The 19,076-nt window shown below is 43.1% G+C and overlaps 1 protein-coding gene across 1 annotated transcript in view; it reads right to left on the reverse strand.

Annotated features, from left to right (window-relative positions):
- The window catches only part of LOC126141629 (cytochrome P450 6a2-like), a 263,266-nt gene that overhangs the window by 199,089 nt on the left and 45,101 nt on the right, over positions 1 to 19,076 (reverse strand). Inside the window, exon 2 of the mRNA XM_049915265.1 lies at positions 8,183 to 8,533. Coding sequence (XP_049771222.1) covers positions 8,183 to 8,518 — 336 coding nt within the window. The 5' untranslated portion in view covers positions 8,519 to 8,533. The remainder of the gene's footprint in view (positions 1 to 8,182; positions 8,534 to 19,076) is intronic.

A 19,076-nucleotide genomic window follows, 5' to 3' on the forward strand; every position in this document is an offset into this window, starting at 1 on the left:
TCCCTCACCAGCCTCGCATAGTTAGCAACGGAAACACGAGTATCTGAAAGACGCCGATAGTGGCCGCACGGGGACCCGGAGGAGCCAATGACGCACACCTGCTGAGTCACAGCTTCAGAAGCTCCGATTACGAGTGCCCTATGCCGCCGCAAAATACGAGGGTCACTCCAAAACAAATGCACACTAAAATCTTTTATTCTACATGTTTGAAAGATTTACAGTGTGTAAATACATGCCTTAGGAACCTTATTTTCATTTCTTCACATAATTTCCATCCCTCTCAACCGCCTTACGCTATCTTGGAACCAGCGCCTGTGTACCCGCACAGTAAAATTCTGGACCAACCTGTTGGAGCCACTCTTTGGCATTGTGCACAAGGGAGTCATCATCTTCAAAATGGTTCAAATGGCTCCGGGCACTATGGGAGTTAACATCTGAGGTCATCAATCCATTAGAACTTAGAACTACTTAAAGCTAACTAACCTAAGGACATCACACACATCCATGCCTGAGGCAGGATTCGAACCTGCGACCATAGCGGTCGCTCGGTTCCAGACTGAAGCGCCTAGAACCGCTCTGCCACACCGGCCAGTTCATCTTCTTCAAACCTTGTTCCACGAAGAGACTCTTTCAGTTTCCCAAAGAGATGATAGTCACATGGAGCCAGGTCAGGACTGTAAGGTTCGTGTTACCGTGTTGTCTGTCCGAGTTTTGTGGTCGCTTCCATGGTTTTTTGACCGACATGTGGCCGTGCATTGTCATGCAGCAGCAAAACATACTGCTTTTTGCCGATGTGGTCGAACACGACTCAGTCGAGCTTGAAGTTTATTCAGTGTCATCACATATGCATCAGAATTTATGGTGGTTCCACTTGGCATGATGTCCACAAACAAGAGTCCTTCAGAATCGAAGAACACCGTAGCCATAACTTTTCCAGCAGAAGATGTGGTTTTGAATTTTTTTCCTAGGGTGAATTTGCATGATGCCACTCCACTGATTGCTGGCAAATGCCGGGATGGTTCCTTTCAAAGGGCACGGCCGACTTCCTTCCCCGTCCTTCCCTAATCCGAGCTTGTGCTCCGTCTCTAATGACCTCGTTGTCGACGGGACGTTAAACACCAATATCCTCATCCTCCTCCTCTAGTGATTGCTTCTTCGTCTCTGGTGCAAATGATGGAGCCATGTTTCATCACCTGCCACAATTCTTCCAAGAAATTCATCTCCACCATTCTCGTACTGTTCCAAAAGTTCGCTGCATACCGTTTTCCTTGTCTCTTTGTGAGACACTGTCAACATCCTGGGAACCTAACTGGCAGACATCTTTTTTAAACGGCAACACTTTCAGTATTCTGCAAACACTTCCTTTCCCTATCCCAACGTAGCATGATAATTCGTTCACTGTGATGCGTCTGTCAGCAGTCACCAATTCGTTAACTCTCTGCACGTTGTCTGGAGTGTGTGCAGTACGAGGCCTGCCGCCGCGAGGACAATCCTCAATATTGCTGCGCCCGCTTTCATCACGTAGCCTGCTTGCCCACCGACTAACTGTACTGCGATTGACAGCAGCATCTCCATACACCTTTTTCAACCTCTTGTGGATGTTTCCCACTGTCTCGTTTTCACAGCACAGGAATTCTATGACAGCACGTTGCTTCCGACGAACGTCAAGTGCAGCAGCCACCTTGAAGACATGCTGTGACGGTGCCACTCACGGGAACAGGTTGAACTAAGTTTCAAAACAAGAGGGAAGAATGTATCTACACACTGTAAAACTTCCGCACATGCAGAATGAAAACTATTTTTACAAAAATAGTGCGCATTTCTTTTGAAGTGACCCTCGTGGTATGGCCGACGGTAGCTCCACGGTCCGGTCTCAGTTGCAGCCTTCGACAGTGTCAGTCAGCCTTCGGCAGTTCACTCGCGCATTAGTATCGCGACCCTTACACTGCATGACGCTATGTACACTCCTGGAAATGGAAAAAAGAACACATTGGCACCGGTGTGTCAGACCCACCATACTTGCTCCGGACACTGCGAGAGGGCTGTACAAGCAATGATCACACGCACGGCACAGCGGACACACCAGGAACCGCGGTGTTGGCCGTCGAATGGCGCTAGCTGCGCAGCATTTGTGCACCGCCGCCGTCAGTGTCAGCCAGTTTGCCGTGGCGTACGGAGCTCCATCGCAGTCTTTAACACTGGTAGCATGCCGCGACAGCGTGGACGTGAACCGTATGTGCAGTTGACGGACTTTGAGCGAGGGCGTATAGTGGGCATGCGGGAGGCCGGGTGGACGTACCGCCGAATTGCTCAACACGTGGGGCGTGAGGTCTCCACAGTACATCGATGTTGTCGCCAGTGGTCGGCGGAAGGTGCACGTGCCCGTCGACCTGGGACCGCACCGCAGCGACGCACGGATGCACGCCAAGACCGTAGGATCCTACGCAGTGCCGTAGGGGACCGCACCGCCACTTTCCAGCAAATTAGGGACACTGTTGCTCCTGGGGTATCGGCGAGGACCATTCGCAACCGTCTCCATGAAGCTAGGCTACGGTCCCGCACACCGTTAGGCCGTCTTCCGCTCACGCCCCAACATCGTGCAGCCCGCCTCCAGTGGTGTCGCGACGGGCGTGAATGGAGGGACGAATGGAGACGTGTCGTCTTCAGCGATGAGAGTCACTTCTGCCTTGGTGCCAATGATGGTCGTATGCGTGTTTGGCGCCGTGCAGGTGAGCGCCACAATCAGGACTGCATACGACCGAGGCACACAGGGCCAACACCCGGCATCTTGGTGTGGGGAGCGATCTCCTACACTGGCCGTACACCACTGGTGATCGTCGAGGGGACACTGAATAGTGCACGGTACATCCAAACCGTCATCGAACCCGTCGTTCTACCATTCCTAGACCGGCAAGGGAACTTGCTGTTCCAACAGGACAATGCACGTCCGCATGTATCCCGTGCCACCCAACGTGCTCTAGAAGGTGTAAGTCAACTACCCTGGCCAGCAAGATCTCCGGATCTGTCCCCCATTGAGCATGTTTGGGACTGGATGAAGCGTCGTCTCACGCGGTCTGCACGTCCAGCACGAACGCTGGTCCAACTGAGGCGCCAGGTGGAAATGGCATGGCAAGCCGTTCCACAGGACTACATCCAGCATCTCTACGATCGTCTCCATGGGGGAATAGCAGCCTGCATTGCTGCGAAAGGTGGATATACACTGTACTAGTGCCGACATTGTGCATGCTCTGTTGCCTGTGTCTATGTGCCTGTGGTTCTGTCAGTGTGATCATGTGATGTATCTGACCCCAGGAATGTGTCAATAAAGTTTCCCCTTCCTGGGACAATGAATTCACGGTGTTCTTATTTCAATTTCCAGGAGTGTAGTTTTCTTCCCATAGCAGCTGGACTTAATTGCTGTTTGTTCTTTTGTAAAGTCTTTTCGCAATGCTTGGAGCAAGTTACAAACTATGGCGTCCACACACTTTGTTTAACAGGTAAATGTAACTACGGATATTAGGGTTTAGATTATGATATGTTCTGCCATCATTGGGGATGCTGTGACGCAGACGGATAGCGAAATTCTGCATCAGCCGCTGAAGTTTCAGAACATCGGTGTTGTCGATGGCCTACTGAATGGCTGTTTTCAGCTCAACAGTGGTTTTGGGGTTATTGCTGTACACCTTGCCTTTAATATAGCCCCACAAAAAGGAGTGCCATGTGTTCAGACCCGGCCAGTGACCTCCGGGTAGCCCAGAATCTGGTACCCAAATTGCTCTTGCGGGACATCGAGCACTCTTCAGCTTCTACGAGGTCAAGCTCCGTCTTGCATTAACCACATGTTGTTGAAACGTGAGCCACTTCGGATAATGGGTATGAAATCATCTTCCAAAGCCTTCATGTACCGATCGGTCACCGTGCCATGAAGGAATATCCGACCGATTATTCCGTGAATAGGCACCGCACAGCGCACAGTCACTCTTGAGGCTGAAGAGACTTCTCAGTCCGCTAAATGCGCCATTTTTGCTTCTTGACGAACCCCTCCAAACGAAATTGGGCTTCGTCGGTAAACTTGACCATCCATACGCACACTAATTCCCACCATGCTCTGCTGTCAACCTTGCCGTTCAGAAGTTATGACAATTTTAGCTCGTACAGCTCAATAATTGTCACCCTGTATGCTAATAATTTCTGCTTCTGTCCAGCTTCCATGCGCTGACAGCTGCTGACCCGCTCTGTAGTCCATCTCTTGCTACGGTTGTGTACAAAGTAGTACTCAGCGAAATCATTAGTCCATCTCACGAGATCCTGATAGTTATCGTCAAACAAAAACAGCCCTTCAATAGATATGGTGAATATACGTTAACACTTGCATATACCAGAAGTCAAAAAGTAAATGTTGGTTCCTCAAAGCACAATTATCTTATACAAAATCTTTCAAATACCACAAACGGATCGTCATGGCTTCCGATGAAACCTGTACGTGTTTTAACTGAGAGATAATGTAACTGATTTCTTGGTTTCGAGTCCAGAATTTAGCACACAATCTTGACTACAACTCAGCTCTAGAACAACAGCAGCCCCATCCAGAAATATTGTTACCCATTTGATGAAATACACGTTCAGAGATTGTCACGGCTAAGATGTCAAACCTAGAAAGATTGCTGTATAATAAACAGAGCTCTGCAAATTCTGCTATGGCCCAGATTGAGCGAAAATATATTGTTGTTCTCCAGAACACAGTTCCTTTTGTCGTAAAGGGATGATGAAGCTGCAAGAACGTGTGAATTAGTAATCAAGCCAAGTGGCAGTTCACGTTGGCTACTTGCTAAGGCGCTAACATCTCAATAGTGGTAAATGAATTTCCTGTAAGGAAAAAATTTTCTGTGCTAATTATTATGGTATGGAAAGGGTTTAGGCAAGTCTACCTGCATATCTGTTAAGCTCCATTTGCCAATATCACGGTATTTCTACTTGGTGCGTGGGGATTACCTTTATGAGGCACCAGGAGAAGCTAGCTGCGCGGTGCATTATGTCATCTGATCCATTCCACCATACCACCATCCAATACGACTATTAGCGGGTTCTCTTTCTGGTCCCTGAATTCATCTCTCTCGAACAAAGCGTTTGTCGTCTTACACATTTGTCAGTGTTATATACATAAGGAAAACAGGCATGTGTCGGGGTAATATTGTGACAAAGTGGGAAGAAGGGAGTGCAGCACAACATGTGAAGTTCTAACATCTTCTAATACAACTTGTATCACGTAGACTTTTTGAAGGCATACAAAACACAGAGCAGGACCACAATGGCTGTGCAGGCCACCTCCTATCATAAAGTAAGAGATCCAAATAAAATTGTTTTCATAATACGAACCACAGCCTACAAAATTTCAAAGTTACTGATGATAATCACAAACCGAACAGTTGATTAATTAAGAAGTAAAATGTAATTGATGAGTTCATACAGTTATTTAACTTTCCCCAAGCAACAAGTTCCACGAATGCATTGCGTACTAGAGGACATATTGAATGGAGAGGGTGAAGTAATTTCTACATGTACCAATTGTTTAACGTAGGAAGTGCTCAAGACAGCAAAATTTCTGTTTCATCATCGCTGCATTTGAATTTAAATTCAGAACATGCGGTGGCGGAGGCATACTGTTCCCCCAACGATTCGAGGATCTGGTGCCTACACATATGTTCCAACTTGAGAGTCCAATACACTGTGCCGCCCGTTGTCGTGACAACGGTTCGTTTGCCACCGCGTGTCATGTTGGCTGGGGCGACCCACTTGTGGACTGTGGATGCACAATAAACTGCACCGTCTGAGTTTACAAATAGCACAGGGAGCCATTCACCAGGTGAATTCGGACTGACAAGTAAACATCGCAGATAGTAGGAGTGTGGCAGTTGCTGCCATTTTGGTACGCTGGCGTTGTCTTCCATCAGCTTGCGAGCGGTCTTGTGTTAAGATCGTTCAGTTTGGTCAACATGTGGATGTGGATACTCTAAGTTTAGTTTTTACATTGAATTTTCATTTTCATTTTTGTATTTTCATTTTTTTAATTCTTTGTCCCGTGGCCCTGTCCCGTTGTACTACATCTTTTCAACTTCCAGTTTTCTTTTTTCTTTTAAATTGAACTGTTAACTAGGTGACTTAATAGCTGCCCCGAGAGGATTCCCAACGTCTTCCCAGTTCAAGGACATAATCTGAATTAATCCATTAGAAATGGTTTGTGGAAGCCCGCCACAGTGAAAATAATGGGGTCGTTTACAAGTAACTTCACTGCTACCAGTCACGATTTTCCTTTGTTTATATTTTGCACAATATGTTTCAGAAAGTGATTCCCATTTTCAGGTTTGTTTTTCTTAGTGTGTTATGCCCCTTTTTCGTAAAATCTTTCATGTTTGTAGTTCTGCATTGTACTGTTGACTTGAAGTTTTCTTATGGTTCATTTTTGCTGAGTCTCACAAGGATGTTAAACATCACACGTGATTTTCTGTGCACAGTGTACATGAAGACAACCAAACTTATTTAAACAAACGATAAGAAACATTTTTCGTAACTATTTGTTCATATCAGTTGCTGTTCACAATGTACACTGTGCAAGGAAAATTGTGGGCGATGTTTAATACGCGTTAGATTCTGGACCGTAAGAAAACTTAAAGTAAACAGAACAATCCAGAACCCCACACGTAGTATACAGAGAAAAATACACTTGAAAATAGAAAGCATTTTGCAAAACGCGTCGTGTAAAACATAAATAAAGGAATAACTTGGCTGGTAGGAGAATGTTATTTCTAAACGAACCTAGGAACAGAAGATCAGCAGGTCATTGCTATCTGTCTGATAAGGGAACGGTGTTAGGCAGTGAATTCCAAAGTTTTATTCATATCATTCTTGAACCATCGACCAGTAGCTTCAAACTGACTTTGCTTTGTAAATTATCTGTCCACACGACGTGGTGTTGTCGCTGGTTTTGGTCATGCTTTGCTTCAGTATTAACGACACCATTATAAAATTGTTGGTAAGTATCAAAATTACATTGAAAAATTTGGATTTTCTCTTTAATGTTTGCTCTTATTTGACACATGAGGTCACCAAGGTTCTTATCTGTTAATTTTACCACGAAAACATTTGAAAACTGACTTGATCCAAAGTATGTTTGGCGACAAAATTAAAGGTTTAAATACAAGCCACAAGCGTTTGAATTGTTGTTGTTGTTGTTGTTGTGGTCTTCAGTCCTGAGACTGGTTTGGTGCAGCTCTCCATGCTACCCTATCCTGTGCAAGCTTCTTCATCTCCCAGTACTTACTGCAACCTACATCCTTCTGAATCTGCTTAGTGTATTCATCTCTTGGTCTCCCTCTACAATTTTTACCCTCCATGCTGCCCTCGAATGCTAAATTTGTGATTCCTTGATGCCTCAAAACATGTCCTACCAACCGATCCCTTCTTCTGGTCAAGTTGTGCCACAAACTCCTCTTCTCCCTAATTCTATTCAATACCTCCTCATTAGTTATGTGATATACCCTTCTAATCTTCAGCATTCTTCTGTAGCACCACATTTCGAAAGCTTCTATTCTCTTTTTGTCTAAACTATTTATCGTCCATGTTTCACTTCCATATATATATGGCTTCACTCCATACAAATACTTTCAGAAATGACTTCCTGAAACTTAAATCTATACTCGATGTTAACAAATTTCTCTTCTTCAGAAACGCTTTCCTTGCCATTGCCAGTCTACGTTTTATTTCTTCTCTACTTCGACCATCATCAGTTATTTTGCTCCCCAAATAGCAAAACTCCTTTACTACTTTAAGTGTCTCATTTCCTAATCTAATTCTCTCAGCGTCACCCGACTTAATTCGACTACATTCCATTATCCTCGTTTTGCTTTTGTTGATGTTGATCTTACATCCTCCTTTCAAGACACTGTCCATTCCGTTCAACTCCTCTTCCAAGTCCTTTGCTGTCTCTGACAGAATTACAATGTCATCGGCGAAGCTCAATGTTCTTATTTCTTCTCCATGGATTTTAATACCCACTCCGAATTTTTCTTTTGTTTCCTTTACTACTTGCTCAATATACAGATTGAATAACATTGGGGAGAGTCTATAACCCTATCTAGATTGAATTAGGTATCAGTTTAACAGAATGAAAATTTGCTATGCAAACCTGATAACGGCTGGGGAAGTGCGCGAAGTCCTTGATGAGGACCAGTTTGACCATCTCGGGGTCTCTGACGAGCAGAGCCGGCCTCGCCTGGAAGAAGAAGCCGACGACGGGGTGCGGATCGCTGTCGTTGTAGAGGCGGCCGAACACTTCGGCGTAGGACTTGCGCATGAGCACGAAGTCGCGGATGTTGCCGAAGAAGGGCTCCGGCTTCAGGTAGGGGACTCCCCGGCGCGCCCAGTAGTCGAACTGCGCCGTCACGTGACGGTAGACGACCAGCAGCAGCAGAGCCAGGCCCAGCAGGACCTCCGTGCTGCCGTCCTCCAGGAGCAGGCCCATGGTTGCTGGAGAACCCTGAAAACAGGTCCGTTATGAAGTCAGTAGACGAGAGCGTGCCAAAACTACATATAGTAGCCTCGTTACTCTGTTATCTACCAGAAATGCTGGGAAACTAAGTGAAACACATGTTAATGTCAGTACCGTTGAGGAACAGCTCGGATAGCTAAAACAGCACCGAGGTCCCGGATCAGATGTAATCCTTCAGACGGCATATGTGACGTAGAGCACAATTAGCCAATCACAAGGTCGTAATATACCGTAGATACCTTGAACAAAACACTGTGCTTCCCAGCTGGAAAAAAAGCGCAGTTCACACCTATTTGTGAAGGATGGCAGAAAAAGTGATTCACAAAACTACTGCCCAATACCTTATCCAACACCTTATCATTCTGTTGTGCGCTCAAACGTAGCAAAACGAATCTAACATTATGATCTCTCCCATGCCAACGAGGACATCAGCCATGATCTCTCCCATGCCAACGAGGACATCAGCCATGTGAAACAATGTGGTATCGATAGCAACGATGCCACGGCGTAGGTAGGACGTCAAATTGTCCGACCTGGAGCAGGAGAGTCACCACAGGACATTTCAATTTCCACTGTCTATACTTTTAGAAATACGTTTATAAAACCTTGTCAGCATGACAGAATTCACACTCTAAGGATTTTAATTTCCAGGGTCTATACTTTTAGAAATAAATTCATAAAACTTTGTCAGGGTCACCAGGAAGGATTCAGGATTCACACTCATTGCAGTGGAAGTTCGAAAACATAACAAAATAATTTTTTTTGCTTGTGAAAATTCATCATTTTTTCACTTACTAATGGCAGCATTTGTTGCTATAGGTACACTTTTCTTCATAAATAAGAGAAATTCTGGGATGAATTTTGCACAGCATACAAACCATACTTAAAGATGCATGAAACTCTAGAATTTTCCAAATCTATTAAAAACTGTGATAAAAATTGAGGTAATTAACTACAAAATTTGTGTTTTTTTCTAAACATGAAGTTTAAAATACAACAGCTCATTCGTTTTTTCATAAATTAAATAAATTCTAGAGTTTCATGCACCTGTAAGTATGGTATGTATGCTGTGCAAAACTCATCGAAGAATCTCTAACTTATGAAGAAAAGTGTACCTATAGCAACAAACGCAGCCATTAGTAAGTGAATAAATGATGAATTTTCACACGACAAAATTTTTTATTTTGTTATGGTTTCGAACTTCCACTGCAATGAGTGTGAATCCTGAATCCTTCCTGGTGATGGTGACAAAGTTTTATGAATTTATTTCTAAAAGTATAGACCCTGGAAATGAAAATGTCCTGTGATGCCTCTCCTGCAACTAGTCGGCCCGTTTGACGTCCTACCCCCCTTAAGTTGGCACTACGACAGACACCGACGACAGCGCCATCTGGCCGGCGCCGTGGAGCTCTCCGAGCTCCGCTCCGGATTCATCCCATTTGATTCCGAGGAGCCGAACTAGCAATTTTTCATTGTTCTTTTTGACGGTGGGCGAACAACTTCTTGTACGCAAACTTAAGTAAAGGTGATTTTAGTTCACACTGCAGTGCCGGGAGTTTTATCTCACCGGCTCCTCCTAGCTTCCTACCTTCGGCCAACCTTTCAGTTTTCAGGAGCAGACCCACGCGCCGCCTTCCAGGCTGGATACAAAAAACATAACATGCGATTTTCTCATATGACGTCCTGAAAGCCATGGAACGAGGCAGCCACGTAGGTAAAGCATTTCTTGACTTGTAAAAAGCATTTTCCTCAGTACCACAAGTACCATTGCTGTTGAAAATTCGATCTTGTGGAATATCACTCGAAATTCGTAACGCGATTGACGATTTATCGATACTGATGATGCAGCGTGTTATCTAGTATGAGAAGTAATCGACAGATGTAGAATCCACTTCTGATGTACACCAACAACATATCTTTGAGTCCTTGCTTTTCGTATTGAATGTTATATACCAACCAGACAGTATGGATAGTATCCAGAGACTATAACTAAATAATGTACACAAATAATCGATCACCTGTTGATGAGGTTTCAGATTGTTGCAAAGATTTGTGACTAGCTTGAATTATTCGAGGTAGGAAAAGTGTTCACTCCACAAAATGAGAAGTCACAGTTCTGTATGACTACAATATGATTGAATTACAACTGGAAAGTATAATATGTTGTAGGTATATGAAATGAAACGATCACATAGGGGCTGTTGGCTAAATTCGGTCGTATGTACAGCAGACATTGACATGGGAAACGCTTTAAGATAGTTTGCAAACTATTCCATGGATGAGACTCTTAAAATTTTTCCGCGCAGTCGCATTCCATGAAGTTTCAGGATTTCAGCCGGATAACGTCAGCTTCTTGCCTCCTTATTTCGTATAACAACCGTTCAGCCATTTTCATGTGTTTTGCACTAGAGAGGAAATTCCACTTTTTTTTGCAGCATCTGAATTCCATCGACGAGTCTATCACATGTACGATGGAAGTGGAGAAGGGAGGCTGTCTACCATTTCTGGACGTCTTGGTCACTCGGAAATTGGGTGGATCATGAGGGCATCCCGTTACCCTAAGCTCACATATACAAGATTTACAAGCGTGTAACTGCCACCGCCCATTACAAATTGAGGGCGTCTTCCGAACGTTGATGCATCGGGCACATTTTGAGTCTGATGGAGACACCCTTACAGATCAGCTCGAACTCCTACAGTCACTGTTCAACGGCAATGGATATTCTCCACAGCAAGTCAACACAGCTTCAAGAAAGAAGAAACGTGAACAACCACAAGATAAAGAGAAGCAGTATCTCTACTTCACGGCGTTTCACCTGTACGTCCGCAATATTTCGTCGAATTTAGGCAGAATCTGAAGCAAACATCATGTCAAAGTAATCTTTCGCCAACCTGCAAAGGCTTGTGCTCTTCTCGTTTCGACAAAGAACGATTGTGGAGGGCTGGAATCTACAGAATACATTGCCAATGTGTCAATGTCTACATTGGTCACACGACAAGACTGTGGGTGAAAGACGCGCTGAATGCGAAAGTAACGCTCAATTTTCACAGCCCATAAGTCAATCACAGCCGAGCGTTGCACGTCCACAGGACATTCCATGGATGATTTTGCTATGCAAATTTCGGTCTCAAAGAGATCTTCTGGGATTCAATTACTAAGGAATCAGTGGAAATAACTTTAGTGCAAGATTTTAATATCGTGATGGCGGTTTTCAACTGGAGAAGGGGTGGCACCCGGTGATTTCTATAATTTATTCAGAATGATAACATTTTATGACCAATGATATGTGCAGTGACAGCTAATTTTATTAATATTGACATCTGAATTTTAACTCCGCGAGCACGCATCCCGAGCGTATGTAGTATCACCATTACGCATCTGCCCTCGTCTCAAAGATGGATAAATATTTGAAGATAGTGTGAAAGTCGACAGAGGTCGCTCATGTAGTGGCTGCCTTGGCACATGCAAGTCCGCGCCACTTTTCAGCATACAGTGAACGATATGAACTGCAGTGCAAAACACTCACCTGAAAATGGCTCAATTATTGTCAGCCGAAATATCGTGACAAGAAATACAACCTATCTGACTGCAATCCCGAAACCTCATGGAATGTCTCGTGTACGAGTACTTGTAAAAGTTAAAAAATTAGTTTTAAATGAGGACTCCAGGAATGTAGTGAAGCCCCTCCCCCCACATTGCTCCTGTACATTTTAAGAAGGCAAGATTCTTCTAGTTGCAGCGTGGACAGAGGCATTTAGCAATAATTCTCCATGTGCCCTGTATGTGATTGGAACTATATATATATATATATATATATATATATATATATATATATATATATATATATATATGTGTGTGTGTGTGTGTGTGTGTGTGTGTGTGTGTGTGTGTGTGTTTGTGTGTGAATGTGTATGATCCATACTCCTCCTAAATCATTTGCTGGATGTTAAACAAATTGGGTACGTATATGTTTGGTAGCACCCACCATCTACACTGTTCTGCATGAGTAGAATGTCGTGCAGGTAGTATCAGATTGCTTTAGAACGGGTATACGGCTGAGGAGAGAGAGGAGAGGATAGATGGATAATAAGATGGAGAGGGAAGAGTAAAGTACTGAGAGTGGGAGAATGAAATACGAAGGTAGAGGTGAAAGTACGAGATGGGGAGGAAAAGGGATGGAGAGGGTGGAGGAGGAGGTGGACAGATGGAGGTAGGTGGATGAGACAAACACAGAGGAGAGAGGATGAGATGGGAAGATAATTTTGTATAACTTGTTTACATTATTGCTTAGTACATAGCTTCACCATCGCACCCAAGAAAAGGTTTTGGCTAGCGTTTGAAAAGTATTTGTGTCACGTATTTGTTTCTAAGATTTATAATAGCAACAAATTTTCCCAAATTTAACAAGTTCGTAATTTATACGGCATAAAAGCGAAAGATGTTCTTTCTATTATTAGTATTTAACTTTGTTGTAATAGTGTGAAACAGGTCTGCTGTTCATGCCTATAAATTAGGGATACAGTGTATCTTTCTGTCGTTTCCACCAGCGTTGTGTAAGTTCGTCTGTTATTATTTTATTATTTCTTAGTGGAGTATCTCTCCACTCCTGTTATGCGTTCCTTCAACAGCCTTATCGTGTGTTGATTCCATCTGTGGATTTACAAAACAGTGTCACGTTTGATTCTGGCAGCCTATGAATGACTGTCCTATCCTGGCTCGAATGTTTCCTACAGCCAGTGTAGTGTAACGACGGAAGTTTTTATATATGGTTTTCTTTTGATATATGACCATGTGCAGACCTCGTCACCTACGTCAGTTACAACCCACTTCAAAATTATATATATTCTTTTTAAATTATCTCAGAATGGTTCTTGAACGAAACTGTGAAACATCATTTGAGTCGTATGCCCAGAATTACGTCAATCGGGCCAATTGGTTTGCGTAAACTTTTTTTCAATTTTAGATGTCGTTTGTTTCTCCTCAGAAATTATATTGATACACTTTATCTTGATTTCATCGATATTAGAACCACATTAAATAAACTTTCGAGATTCAAAGTCGCGATGAACACTGTCAAAATTCAATAATCTCGTCAAATATATTATTAACTCATTCACATAATTCTTCATAAATAAATCCTCAGAACACGTATTTCAACTTTAATAGCATCCACCAGTTTATTATCTTCCTACATACAGACGTGAACCTGAGCTTTGACGAGACAAAAACTAAACATTTTCAATAAGATTAAACTTCCTATGATATCATTTCCCCCCCCCCCCATGAACCATGGACCTTGCCGTTGGTGGGGAGGCTTGCGTGCCTCAGCGATACAGATGGCCGTACCGTAGGTGCAACCACAAAGGAGGGGTATCTGTTGAGAGGCCAGACAAACATGTGGTTCCTGAAGAGGGGCAGCAGCCTTTTCAGTAGTTGCAGGGGCAACAGTCTGGATGATTGACTGATCTGGCCTTGTAACATTAACCAAAACGGCCTTGCTGTGCTGGTACTGCGAACGGCTGAAAGCAAGGGGAAACTACAGCCGTAATTTTTCCCGAGGACATGCAGCTCTACTGTATGATTAAATGATGATGGCGTCCTCTTGGGTAAAATATTCCGGAGGTAAAATAGTCCCCCATTCGGATCTCCGGGCGGGGACTACTCAGGAGGACGTCGTTATCAGGAGAAAGAAAACTGGCGTTCTACGGATCGGAGCGTGGAATGTCAGATCCCTTAATCGGGCAGGTAGGTTAGAAAATTTAAAAAGGGAAATGGATAGGTTAAAGTTAGATATAGTGGGAATTAGGGAAGTTCGGTGGCAGGAGGTACAAGACTTTTGGTCAGATGATTACAGGGTTATAAATACAAAATCAAATAGGGGTAATGCAGGAGTAGGTTTAATAATGAATAAAAAAATAGGAGTGCGGGTTACCTACCACAAACAGCATAGTGAACGCATTATTGTGGCCAAGGTAGACACAAAGCCCATGCCTACTACAGTAGTACAAGTTTATATGCCAACTACCTCTGCAGATGATGAAGAAATAGATGAAATGTATGACGAGATAAAAGAAATTATTCAGGTAGTGAAGGGAGACGAAAATTTAATAGTCATGCGTGACTGGAATTCTTCAGTAGGAAAAGGGAGAGAAGGATACATAGTAGGTGAATATGGATTGGGGGGAAGGAATGAAAGAGGAAGCCGCCTTGTAGAATTTTGCACAGAGCATAACTTAATCATAGCCAACACTTGGTTCAAGAATCATAAAAGAAGGTTGTATACCTGGAAGAATCCTGGAGATACTAAAAGGTATCAGATAGATTATATAATGGTAAGACAGAGATTTAGGAACCAGGTTTTAAATTGTAAGACATTTCCTGGGGCAGATGTGGATTCTGACCACAATCTATTGGTTATGAATTGCAGATTGAAACTGAAGAAACTGCAAAAAGGTGGGAATTTAAGGAGATGGGACCTGGATAAACTGAAAGAACCAGAGGTTGTACAGAGTTTCAGGGAGAGCATAAGGGAACAATTGACAGGAATGGGGGAAAGAAATACAGTAGAAGAAGAATGGGTAGCTCTGAGGGATGAAGTAGTGAAGGCAGCAGAGGATCAAGTAGGTAAAAAGACGAGGGCTAATAGAAATCCTTGGGTAGCAGAAGAAATATTGAATTTAATTGATGAAAGGAGAAAATATAAAAATGCAGTAAATGAAGCAGGCAAAAAGGAATACAAACGTCTCAAAAATGATATCGACAGGAAGTGCAAAATGGCTAAGCAGACATGGCTAGAGGACAAATGTAAGGATGTAGAGGCTTGTCTCACTAGGGGTAAGATAGATTACTGCCTACAGGAAAATTAAAGAGACCTTTGGAGAGACGAGAACCACTTGTATGAATATCAAGAGCTCAGATGGGAATCCAGTTCTAAGCAAAGAAGGGAAGGCAGAAAGGTGAAAGGAGTGTATAGAGGGTTTATACAAGGGCGATGTACTTGAGGACAATATTATGGAAATGGAAGAGGATGTAGATGACGACGAAACGGGAGATACGATACTGCGTGAAGAGTTTGACAGAGCACTGAAAGACCTGAGTCGAAACAAGTCCCCGGGAGTAGACAACATTCCATTTGAACTACTGATGGCCTCGGGAGAGCCAGTCATGACAAAACTCTACCATCTGGTGAGCACGATGTATGAGACAGGCGAAATACCCTCAGACTTCAAGAAGAATATAATAATTCCAATCCCAAGGAAAGCAGGTGTTGACAGATGTGAAAATTACTGAACTATCAGTTTAATAAGTCACAGCTGCAAAATACTAACGCGAATTCTTTACAGACGAATGGAAAAACTGGTAGAAGCGGACCTCGAGGAAGATCAGTTTGGATTCCGTAGAAATGTTGGAACACGTGAGGCAATACTGACCTTACGACTTATCTTAGAAGAAAGATTAAGAAAAGGCAAACCTACGTTTCTAGCATTTGTAGACTTAGAGAAAGCTTTTGACAATGTTAACTGGAATACTCTCTTTCAAATTCTGAAGGTGGCAGGGGTAAAATACAGGGAGCGAAAGGCTATTTACAGTTTGTACAGAAACCAGATGGCAGTTATAAGAGTCGAGGGGCATGAAAGGGAAGCAGTGGTTGGGAAAGGAGTAAGACAGGGTTGTAGCCTCTCACCGATGTTATTCAATCTGTATATTGAGCAAGTAGTAAAGGAAACAAAAGAAAAATTCGGAGTAGGTATTAAAACTCATGGAGAAGAAATAAAAACTTCGAGGTTCGCCGATGACATTGTAATTCTGTCAGAGACAGCAAAGGACTTGGAAGAGCAGTTGAACGGAATGGACAGTGTCTTGAAAGGAGGATATAAGATGAACATCAACAAAAGCAAAACGAGGATAATGGAATGTAGTCTAATTAAGTCGGGTGATGCTGAGGGAATTAGATTAGGAAATGAGACACTTAAATTAGTAAAGGAGTTTTGCTATTTAGGGAGTAAAATAACCGATGATGGTCGAAGTAGAGAGGATATAAAATGTAGACTGGCAATGGCAAGGAAAGCGTTTCTCAAGAAGAGGAATTTGTTAACATCGAGTATAGATTTAAGTGTCAGGAAGTCGTTTCTGAAAGTATTTGTATGGAGTGTAGCCATGTATGGAAGTGAAACATGGACGATAACTAGTTTGGACAAGAAGAGAATAGAAGCTCTCGAAATGTGGTGCTGCAGAAGAATGCTGAAGATAAGGTGGGTAGATCACGTAACTAATGAGGGGGTATTGAATAGGATTGGGGAGATGTTTGTGGCACAACTTGACTAGAAGAAGGGATCGGTTGGTAGGACATGTTTTGAGGCATCAAGGGATCACAAATTTAGCATTGGAGGGCAGTGTGGAGGGTAAAAATCGTAGAGGGAGACCAAGAGATGAATACACTAAGCAGATTCAGAAGGATGTAGGTTGCAGTAGATACTGGGAGATGAAGAAGCTTGCACAGGATAGAGTAGCATGGAGAGCTGCATCAAACCAGTCTCAGGACTGAAGACCACAACACAATGATATCATTGTTGTACAAAACATTACAAATTTTCATTTTTTTTATTTTTTTTTTTTTAGAAGCACGACGCAACAACTCGGTTCCAGGATCTTCTGTTGCTCTTTGGCTGTCGACCCGGGACGTATAGTGGCCAGCAATTTTCTCTCTGGTCGCGGCAGCGAAGATGCTGTCTCCGTTCGTTGCGCCGCCCTCTCCGTACATGAAACATAAAAAAAAATACAAAAACTTTAGGCAATTCACAATCATTACAAAATATTACAAAAATACATAAACAAAACTAAATTAAACTTATATTCACCTGCAAACTGGGCTGACACTGGTGGATGGGTGACGCTTCAATTTCGCGTCCCACTACACCAGTCAGATTGCAAACCAATCAACTTGGGGTGACCCTCAGGAACACAACTGACAAGTAAATTTAATCCATGCCAAAACATAAACGCTTTTATTTAAATGCTGTTTTGGGAAGGGGTGTCATAATGCCCCGTGCTCCTTCACAATCTTGGTTGGTTTGGGGAAGGAGACCAGACAGCGTGGTCATCGGTCTCATCGGATTAGGGAAGGAAGTCGGCCGTGCCCTTTCAGAGGAACCATCCCGGCATTTGCCTGGAGTGATTTAGGGAAATCACGGAAAACCTAAATCAGGATGGCCGGACGCGGGATTGAACCGTCGTCCTCCCGAATGCGAGTCCAGTGTCTAACCACTGCGCCACCTCGCTCGGTCTCCTTCACAATCTTCACCCCAGTTAGAACAGCTCTTGCCACTGGATGATATAACATTCACTAAGTGAGACTGTCACGATACGGCACTGCTCCCGCAACATACGTGTTTGCGATGATTCGCGATCGTCAGCCTGTAAGAGTACCGAGATCGATATTCCTACTAGTGAGCTGCCTAGCAATAGTCAGTAGCTAGCGAGACTTAGCTTCTAGAACTTTCTGCTGTCTCCACCACAGGGCATTTTCGTGTCACTATGACAATGCGATTTAGTGACAAGCGCACCATTGAAGTAGTGGGGCAGACTCAGTCGAGTGATCATGTTGTGAAGGAGCTGTTGATCAGCAGTGCGAGAAGTTGGATTATGAAGTGTTTAATAGCGCACTGAAGGAAATATTTCGCTGCGTTGAAAATGTCAAACTGTACCTGGTCGTTTTAGAGTGCATCAGTTTTAACATTTGTCACTAATATCACAGTGAATGAGCGATAGTGTTTTGCTGTTCCATTCTTTGAAGATGAATAAATTAAGTTAAACGACATCGTCTTCTATTCCATAGGAAGCTTACTATATTTTATCTCTGATATTTTAGATAGCAATTACAGTTATGACAAGAATTGTCAGGCTATAGTTTCGTTCTTTTATGGCATCATGGCTGAATTCAGTCTCTCCTCTCCAAGTTGCCAATCATTAGGAACACCAAAGATTAACATTTAGAAGTAAGGGTGGCATAGTTCTGCTTCTTATTGTTCACAACATTTGATATGATACCTTGCGTCATTTACTTTCCTTCCGTTGCATTCTTGTTCCCAATTAGTGAACAATTTGTAATCTAACCATCCTAATGTTTGCAATACTAGAGCACAATAGGATTAGTGATTAAGTGAAGTTTTTTTTTCTGGAAATGTACATTAGATTGGCTGAGACAGAGTTAAAAAAATCAGTGTTCTGTTGACTCATAACTTTTTATTCCGGCTTGGGAGACCGATGGGGCGTAGTGCCTAATGGTGTTACTGTATATGCTATATGTGGTGCGTTCAATGCAGTCGTTGTACGCCTAGGCATAGATGTGAAGCTAGAGGTGAGTACTCACTGTGTTCGGGAAGAATAGAGGAGATCTCAAACCTGCAGTTCCCACAGGTAGCGAAATCCTCGCGTTGAATAAGAGTATAATAATTCAGAAGTTACCATTGCAGTAAATTTCGTCAAAATATGAAAAGCTTTGTTTTCTGAAAATTTAAAGAGTTATTTTAG

Source organism: Schistocerca cancellata, unplaced genomic scaffold (assembly GCF_023864275.1).
Source record: "Schistocerca cancellata isolate TAMUIC-IGC-003103 unplaced genomic scaffold, iqSchCanc2.1 HiC_scaffold_732, whole genome shotgun sequence".
Taxonomy (NCBI): Eukaryota; Metazoa; Arthropoda; class Insecta; order Orthoptera; family Acrididae; genus Schistocerca; species Schistocerca cancellata.